Source organism: Neofelis nebulosa, chromosome 7, assembly GCF_028018385.1.
Source record: "Neofelis nebulosa isolate mNeoNeb1 chromosome 7, mNeoNeb1.pri, whole genome shotgun sequence".
NCBI lineage: Eukaryota > Metazoa > Chordata > Mammalia > Carnivora > Felidae > Neofelis > Neofelis nebulosa.
The window spans coordinates 40,985,253-40,995,033 of NC_080788.1; the positions used below are offsets into that span (position 1 = coordinate 40,985,253).

General features: G+C 44.7%; 1 protein-coding gene across 2 annotated transcripts in view; it reads left to right on the top strand.

Annotated features, from left to right (window-relative positions):
- The window catches only part of PIF1 (PIF1 5'-to-3' DNA helicase), a 45,365-nt gene extending 35,918 nt beyond the window's left edge, over positions 1-9,447 (top strand). For both annotated transcript variants that reach the window (XM_058737398.1, XM_058737400.1), the window contains exons 13-14: positions 3,606-3,812; positions 9,155-9,447. In XM_058737398.1, the coding sequence (XP_058593381.1) occupies positions 3,606-3,812; positions 9,155-9,244 (297 nt within the window). In that variant the 3' untranslated portion in view covers positions 9,245-9,447. The remainder of the gene's footprint in view (positions 1-3,605; positions 3,813-9,154) is intronic.
- The last annotated feature ends 334 nt before the right edge of the window (positions 9,448-9,781 follow it).

Genomic DNA, 9,781 nt, shown 5'->3' on the forward strand with positions numbered 1-9,781 from the left:
TATAAAGAACTCTTACAATGAGATAGTAAAAAGGGGCACCTGGGTGGCTCAGTCAGTTAAGTATCTGACTCTTGATTTCCATTCAGGTCTTGATCTCTCAGTTCATGGGGTAAAGCACCACCTCGGGCTCCCCGCGACAGCATGGAGGCGGCTCAGGATTCTCTCCTCTCTCTTTGTTCCTCCTTGCACCTCCCCCCCTGCCACTTACATGTGCACACGCTCTCTTTATCTCAAAATAAATAAACATAAAATAATAATAATAAAACAAACCAATTAAAAATTGAGCAAAAGATCTGGATAGACATTTCTCCAGAGAAGATACACAAATGGCCAATAAACACATGAAAATGTGCTTGACATGATTCATAAAAACTCTATGACAATACATTCAATAACCTAGATGAAATGGACTAATTCTCTATGACACAAAGCGTGAAAGCTAACCCAAGAAGAGGTAAATAATCAAAATAGCCCTATATCTATTTTAAAAAGTGAAAAAGGATAATCTTTCAACAAATGACGCTGGGACAATTGGATATTCATAGCTACACAAAAAAAAAGAAAGTTGACTGACACCTCATATATATGCCCAAACTAACTCAAAATAGATGACAGACCTAAGAGTTAAAATTACAGGCAATTATTAGAATTTCTAAAAAAAATTTAAACCCTTCTTGGTTACCACTTTATTTTTTTATTATTATTTTTAATGTTTATTTTTGAGAGAGAGAGAGACAGAGCGCAAGGGGGGAGGGGCAGAGAAGGAGGGAGACACAGAATCTGAAGCAGGCTCCAGGCTCTGAGCTGTTACCACAGAGCCCCACGTGGGGCTCAAACTCATGAGCCATGAGATCATGACGCGAGCCAAAGTTAGACGCTTAACCTACTGAACCACCCAGGCACCCCAGAATTTCTAAAATTAAAATTGCTGAAACTAAAGGTTTAGTGAAGATGTGAAGCAACTAGAACTTTCATACGCTACTGGTGGGAATGTAAAATAGTAAAGCCACTTTGAACAACAGCTCAGCAAAACTTAAGCATAGTATTCACCTACCAAATGACGAAGCCATTCCACTTCTAGGTATTTATCCAAAAGAAATAAAAGCATTTATCTCTGTATAAAGACTTACACATAAATGTTCGTAGTAGCTTTATTTGCAATAGTCAAAACGGGTAAATTAAAAAATTGTTATATATCCATGTAATTGATTACTACTCCGCAACAGAAATGGATCTATTAAGATATACAACCACATGGACGACTCTCAAAACAATTAAGCTGACTGAAAGAAGACAGACAAAAAAGAGTACATGTTGTATGGCTACATTTATATAAAATTCTATAAATGCAAACTAGTCTATAGTAACTGAAAGCAGCTGAGTGGTTGCCTGGGGTGACAGTCAGCAGGGAGCTGGAGGGATTAAGGAGGGACAGGAGGAAACTTTTGTGGGGGATGGTTATGTTTATTATCTTGAATGTGATGATGGTTTCCCAAATGTATATCTACCTGAAAGCTTACAAATGGGGCACCTGGGTGGCTCAGTTGGTTAAGCATCTGACTCTTGATTTTGGCTTAGGTCATGATCTCAGGGTCATGAGATTGAGCCTTGCATTGGGTTCTGCACTGACTGTGCAGAGCCTGCATGGGATTCTCTCTCCCTCCCTCCCTCTCTCTCTGTCAGTGCCCTCCTCTCACAAGTGCTCTCTCTCAAAAAAAGGGGGAAAAAAGCTTCCCAAACTGTACTTTACAATGTGCAATTTATTGTATGCCAATTACACCTTGATTAATGTTTAAAACACTATTTTTTAATGTGTATTTATTTTTGAGAGAGCACATGTGCAGCTTGGGGGGGTGGGGTGGCGGTGGGTGGGGCAGGCAGGAGAGGAGCCAAGAGAAAAGGAGATAGAAAATCCCAAGCAGGCTCCCTGCTGTTCCTGTGACGTCTCTGCTGCTAAATTGCTATGTGACCCCAGGCATGGTGGTAAGCCTTTCTGAGGCTTTTTTTCTGTAAAGTTCAGGAAGTAATAGAAACTACAAGTGCTTGGGGCACCTGAGTGGTTCAGTCGGGTTAAGCGGGTTAAGCATCTGTCTGCTCAGGTCATGATCTCGCGGTCCATGAGTTTGAGCCCCGCATCATGCTCTGTGCTGACAGCTCAGAGCCTGGAGCCCGCTTCAGATTCTGGGTCTCCCTCTCTGTCTGTCCCTTCCCTGCTCATGCTCTATCTCTCTCTCTCAAAAATAAATAAAGATTTTTTTTTAATTAAAAAAAAAAAAGAAAGAAAGAAAAAGAAACTACAAGTGCTAGTTTAAGCCAAAAAGGGAATTTACTAGAAGGAAGCCTCAGAAAGTCATGGAGCCCCGTGGATCCCAGAAGACTTTTTCCTATCCCTTATCTTTATTTCTCTGATCACAGCTTTCCCTGTTTCCCCATCTACATGGTAGAAAAGAAAAGCTACCAGCTTCTGAGCTTTGTATGTTACAGGCTTAATTACTCAGGATGCTGAATTAACTCCCTGTCAATCACAGATCCAAATGTAAATTCTCAGGGAAGGACTGTATTGATCCATTTGGGTTAAGGGCCCCAACATGCACCAAGGTATGGGGTCAGGTGGCAGAGCCACAAAGGATGAACCTGACTGGTCTTACAATCTACAGATGAAGAACAGGACAAGTGCTAGGGAAGTGCTTGGTGGACAGACCACAAGAGGAGTGCCAAGAGAAACTACCAAGACAGTAGCTGGAATTCAGGACACCTGGCTTGTTCTGTACTCAGAATTGTGTCTCTTGATAGGGGCAGCGTGTATATATGTAATGTTCCAATGAGCAGCAGTGGGAGATCAATGGAGGAAGAAATCACTTCCAACTGGGCTGTCTAGGAAGGTTTCATGGAAGAGGTGCCAGTATCAGCTCTGTGAGGAAATTTATACCCAGGATTTGCATGGCCTTTAAAGTTCACTAAGTGCTCGGGGCACCTGGGTGGCTCAGTCAGTTGAGCATCCAATTTCGGCTCAAGTCATGATATCGCAGGTTGTGAGTTCAAGCCCCACATCAGGCTCGCTGCTGTCAGCACAGAGTCCACTTGGGTTCCTCTCTCCCCTCTCTCTGCCCCTCCCCTGCCTGCACACATGCTCTTGTGCTCTGTCTCTCTCAAAAATAAATCAACGTTTAAAAAAAAGTTTACTAAGTGCTTTCGTATCCTCTCTTTACAATATAGACCCACCTTCTCAACCTCTCCCCTGAGATTAGTAGTATTATACATCCCATTGCACAGATGGGGAAACTACCAATGAGAGACATTGATTGAGTGATTTGCCCAAGTTCACACAGCTTGACAGAGCAAGATGTCACCTCTAGTGTTTTGACTGGAGAGTCCTGACTTGCTCTCTCTCTCCAAGGCTGACTTCAAATGGAGTGTAGGGAGGAGGGAGCTTGCTGGGTAAGTGCTTAGCAGGGATTGAAAAGGGAAAAAAGTTCAGGTAGCAGCATCTCTGAGCTCCTGTGCAGAAGCCCTCTACCCTGGCTCCAAATACCCAGAGACCACCTTTGAGCTTTGCTTCAGACTCCCAGGCTGGTTTCCACTCACTCTCCTGACCCTTTATCCAGCAGCTCCAACAGGTTGGGGGAATCTTAGATTCAAAATGCCAAGAATGCCAAAGAAAGTCCTGCAGAATGCCAAAGAAACCTCAAGAGACCCACCCCAACCACCTGAGGATCAACACTAAGGATCAAAGAATGCTGCTACGTACATACACAGGTCTTGGGCTCAGTGTGTTACACACAGTGCTGATTTTATTTCATATACATTGTGAGGTAGGTACTGCTACTATCCCCACTTTACATCGTGGGAAGTATATTCATTGGCAGTTGATTCATTGTCTCAGGTCAGGTAACTGGTAAGTGGTGGATCCAAGTCTGTCTGATTACAAATGAACTAAAATCATCCTGCTAAATTGTTTCCTCTTCTCAGTTTGCCCATTTCCACCAAGCTCCCAGGCCTGAGACCTTGCCATTTCTTTCAGCTTCAGTGTCTCAGGACAACCAGCAGCTCTGAAAGAGCTGGGGGCTCAGGACAGGTGATAGGCCATCTGCACTGATGCGGTGGGAGGCAAAGGGGACTTGACTGTTGTGTCAACCATGGGTTTAATGTGGCTACTAACTTCTCTTTTTAAGTAATCTCTACACCCACTGTGGGGCTCGAACTCAGGACTCCAAGATCAAGAGACGCATGCTCCACCAACTGAGCCACCCAGGCTCGCCCGTTGCTAACTAATTTTTAATCCCGACTTTTGAAGAGTTAATGTGATTGGTGGGTTGCATGTCCTGCAGGTTAAGAGCAAGGAATCAGAGATCAGAGATACTTGGGTTCCAGTCCTGTCCTGGCCTCCCTACTTTCCTGCTGTGTGATCTTGGAGCAGCTTCTAAACCTCTCTGAGCCACAGCTGCCTCATCTAGAACAGGGATAACAAACCCCGACCTCTTGGGTTAGAATGTTATGGGGAAATGGGTTCCAGTAGAGATGAGCAAGGCTCAGGTTGTTTGAAGCAGCACGCTTACTCTATCCATCCCTCTAAACGAAGCCATTTTACTTCAAAACATTTAAAAAATATATTCAGGGCCTTGGGCGGCTCAGTCAGTTAAGCATCCAATTCTTGGTTTCAGCTCAGGTCATGATCTCATGGTTTGTGGGTTCGAGCCCCACATTGGGCTCCGTGCTGACAGTGTGGAGCCTGCTTGAGATTCTTTCTCTCCCTCTCTCTGCTCCTCCCTTGCTCACTCTGTCTCTCCCTCAAAAATAAACTTTAAAAAATTGTTTTCAATTAAAAATATACTCAACTTTGTCAGATGGTTAAATCCTTTTTTTTTTTTTTTTTTTTTTTTTAAGTAATCTGTACACCCAACGTTGGGCTCGAACTCAGGACCCTAAGGTCAAGCGTTGCATGCTCAACCAACTGACTCATCCAGATGCCCCCATGGTTAAATCTTTTTGATGCCTGCTTAGATTTAATTTGTCTGGAATGTTCTTCCAGTAAGTCCACATGTGAGCCTCAATGAGCCCCTGGACTCAAAGCAGCCTGTAGAATCAACTAAACCTGTATCTCAATGCCCCCTCTGAGCTTTTCTCATGCTAATGTGCATTGTGGGCCTCCCAGAATAGTGTTAAGGGGTGGAAGGGGAGTAATGGAACTTGCTTCCTGCAGCACCTACTAATACCTCTTCTCTGGGAAGGCAGCCACTGCCTGCCATTCATATTGGGTGGGCTTTTCCTTAATCTATCCCCAGCTAGCCTCCCATTTCCAGCCTGAGAGACAAATGTCCTATCAAATCCCACTTTCTTCTCTGTCCTGCCCCTGGTGCCCTCCACCCAGGCCCCAGGTATCACTATCCCTCCCTCCTACTCCCCTCCCACAAAGCTCTGCAAGGCTCAGTGCTGTCTCTTTCCCGACCCCTAAGGCCCTGCACTTGTCACCTCTTGATGACCCTTGATCTAGCTCCCACCAGGGTCCTAACAACCCGTGGAGCCAATTCTACTTCTTGCCTTGCTCCTTAGAGCTCCTCTGTTCACCTGACACTCCAGACAAACAAGGCTCTGCATACTCTGAGTTTTTCTATGCCCATGTCCTTTCCTCTGCCTGGAATGCCCCAACTACCCATCTTCAGGGTCCAGCTCTAGTGCTGTGGCTTCCCATTCTGCTTGGGCATAGTTCTTTGTGCTTGAGGCTGCTTCACTGCTGGTGAGGTCCGATGTAGTCTTTGGCATACAGTAGGTACCCATAAATGCCTGTAGCTGTAAAGAATGAGTCTAAACATGGGGCGCCTGGGTGGCTCAGTCGGTTGGGCATCCTACTTCGGCTCAGGTCATGATCTCAGTCTGTGGGTTCGAGCCCCGCATCGGGCTCTGTGCTGACAGCTCAGAGCCTGGAGCCTGTTTCCGATTCTGTGTCTCCCTCTTTCTCTGACCCTCCCCTGTTCATGCTCTCTCTCTCTCTCTGTCTCAAAAATAAATAAATGTTAAAAAAAAAAATTAAAAAAAAAAAAAGAATGAGTCTAAACCAACTCCTTCATTTTACAGTGGAGGCACAGAGTTGAAGAGATGTGCACCCTGCTACTAGGAGACAGGACTGAGGGGGTTCCTGCAGGGCTACACCCCAGGCTAGGCTTTTTCTGCCATTCACTTGGAAAGGAAGCCCTCCAGGGGCTACATTTTCCTGGGAAGACAACTGTCTAGAGCTCACACACTACAGACCCTTCTCAGCTAGGTCCCCTGTCCCAGGGGAGCCATCCACTCTGGAAGTCTCTGGTTCATTCCCACTCTATCTCTCAGATCCTTCCCAATGTCATTCCACAATTCCTTGTACTACCACCTGGACAAAGTTTGAGACAGCAAGGGCCTTCAGGATTATCCATCCAGGGGACCCACAAAAGCCTCAGAAGGTCCTTCACGTCCCCAACTGTATGCACAACTCTGTGTGTGTTCCGAACACACAGAGACACCACCTAAATCTCAGGGGTGTCCAAGATCCAAATGAGATGCAGAACAACTTATCTGTTGAGCTCCTCATTATATAGGTGTTAATATACATAAGGCTCTTAGGACTGTACCTGGTACATTTCTTTTAAGTTTGTTTGTTTATTGGGTGTGTGTGTCGGGGGGGTAACAGAGAGAGAGAGAGGGAGAAAGAGAAGCCCAAGCAGGTTCTGTGCTGTCAGTGCAGAGCCTGATGTGGGGCTTGAGCCTGCAAACCATGAGATTATGACCTGAGCTGAAATCAAGAGTCAGATGCTTAGCTGACTGAGCCACCCAGGCGGCCCAGTACCTGGTACATTTTAACCACTCTCTAAGGTATGAGTTGGCCCACAGCCTGTTTTTGCAAATGAAGTTTATTGGAACACTGCTATGCCTTTGTTTTTGTATTGTCTATGGCTTCTTTCCCACTATGGCTACAAGGGCAGATTTGCATACAGATGTAACTGTATAGCTCACAATGTCCATGAAGAATTGGCTGCCATTACAGGTAAACAACAGCAGGCTCCAAGGCACACAGCTAGTAACCTGGGGCTTGAATCTGTCTGTTCAAGGATCCTGTAACACACCTCTGTGCTTCTTCACTCACCTTAACACACAGTACTCATTCATTCATTCAGCAAGGGTTCAAGGATCCCTTTCTGTGTCCTCTAGGCTGAGCTATTGGGAGGAACGGTTGGGACAGGGGTTTGAAGCTGACCTTATAGATTTGAAGAATGACCTCACTCTGCCTCCAGGGCCCTAAGTGACTAGTCCTGAGTGCCTTCTTTTTGTCTGTTGAATCCAAAAATATTCTTCCTACCTCAGGACCTTTGCATGTGTTGGCTTAGCTGGATCTTTCCTGTCGTTCAGGTTCTAGCTCAGATGCCACCACCCTGGGTATTAAAACTCCTGGGCTCCAGTCACTCTTTATTCTCACGGGGCACTTACCACCATGTGAAATATTTTGTTTTCTTGTTTTTTGTTGGTCTTCCTAAGCATAACGTGAGGTTTATCTCATTCATTGCTAGAGCCTAGTGCCTAGAACAGTGCCTGACCCATTGGGCTTTCATGGTATTCAATAATTGTTTACTAAATTAGTGAAATGACTCCTGGACAGGGTGTCAGGCAATGTGGCTTCTCTTCCTGGCTCTGTAAGCCCACTCACTGAGCCACATTTCCCTTCTCTGGGTCTCAGTTGCCTCCTATGTAAGGTGGAATGTGAGGGTTGGGTGAGAAGCCCCTAATCTTTTGGTTTGAACATTTTATGATTTAAAAACATTTGCCAGGGACCTGCTCTTGGTAGGTTTGGTGGTAAAGGCTATATTTGACTGTGAGCCTAAGTCCCAGCCCAGGCCCTGGGGACAGATGAGAAAGTCTCTACTGAGGGATAAGGGAAGGAGGAGGTGGGGGGAGGGGTGAGTAGGAGGAGGGGGAGACCCAGAATCAGTCAGGCAGGGAACGCTCTGAGAGCTGCAGGCCAGAAGCCAAGGAGGAAGTGCACAGAAAAGGGAGGCAGACGAAGGAGAGGGAGGATATGGGTTGTGGGGAGAGCTTCTTTCACTTTTTAGCCCACGAGCTTCAGAGTTGTTTGAAATTTGTATAACAAATATGCATTATTTTTGCAACTGCAAAAATTAAAATGTACATGCCCTTTGACCCAGTAATTCCATTTCTAGGAAATCCCTGCAGATAGAGGAGGCATGTGTGAAATGACCCATGTACAAGGCTATTCACAGCAGCCTTGTTTGAAATAGCAAAATACTGGAAACAATCTAAGTTTCCATCAAAAGGGAACAGACAGGCTAGATAAACCAGAGCACATCTAGAAAATGGAACAGTATAAAGATGTCAAAAGCAAGAGCCTAGCAAGTCTGTACGTGCTGACGTAGAATAATCTTCAAAATCTGTTAAGTAGAAGAAACAAGGTACAGAACGACGTATCCAACATGCTGCCATTTATATGAAAAACTATACACACAAATGTTTAGAAATGCTCAGAATATCTCTGGAACATGTGCCAGTTGCTAGGGGATAGGATTGGGGGGAGAGACTCAATGTTCAATATTCTTTTTATAAAGTTGAGGTAAAATTCACATAACATGAAATGAACCATTTGAAGCATTTTATTAAAATTTTTTTTTAAATGTTTATTTATTTATTTTTGAGAGAGAGAGAGAGACAGAATGCAAGCAGGGGAGGGGCAGAGAGAGAGAAGGAGACACAGAATCCGAAAAAGGTTCCAGGCTCTGAGCTGTCAGCACAGAGCCTGACGCAAAGCTCAAACTCCGGGACAGTGAGATCATGACCTGAGGTGAAGTCGGGCGCTTAACCGACTGAGCCACCCAGGTGCCCCCATTTGAACCATTTTAAAGTGTACAATTTCCATATAGTCCAACCATCACCTCGATGTAGTTCCACATTTTCATCGCCCTGAAAGGAACCCCCCATATGCACTAGCAGTCCTTTTCCATCTCCTCTCCCCCAGCCCCTAATCTGCTCTTTGGCTCTATGCATTTGCCCATTCTGGATATCTCATATAAATGGAATCATACAGTATGTGACCTTTTGTGTCTGGCTTCTTTCACTTAGCATGTTTTTGAGGTTCATCCATGCTGATTCTCGTCATGGCTTTTATTTTCCACTTTAGGGATGTACCACACCTTGTTTATCTGTTCATCAGTTGGTGGACAGTCGGGCTGTCTCCACTTTTTGGCTATCAGGAATACCACTGCTATGAAGACTCATGTACAGGTTTTGGCTTGAATACCTGTTTTCAATTCTTTGGGGTACGTATCTAGGAGTGCAACTGTTGGGTCATATGGTAATTGAAGAACTGAAAACTGTTTTCAGTATTCTTTTGTACCTTGTGAATTTTATGCCATGAGCCCCATGAGCAAATATCAGCACTTCCCCCACCCCAGAAAAGAAAAAAAAAAAGAAGGTGTACATAATGGGAAAAAAATAAAGCATACTGTAAAAATGCAAAGGGTTATTGTTAGGTAAGGAGTGAGCAAATATTTATGTAGATGATTTCTGAAAGAAAAATGCATTTTGGACTTAGACCTCAATTCAAATTCCACTGCTCTGTTTCATTCTAGTTCTAGGTATGGTGTACAGGAAGACTTGGCATCAAATCCCAGGTCTGTCCGTTATAGCTGTGCATCACTATACAGGTTACTTAACCTCTCTGTGCCTCAAATGTAAAATAAGGAGAAATCATCTACCTGGCCAGCTGTGATGTGTTATGCCTGGGCCTATGCCTGGCCCACAGCTG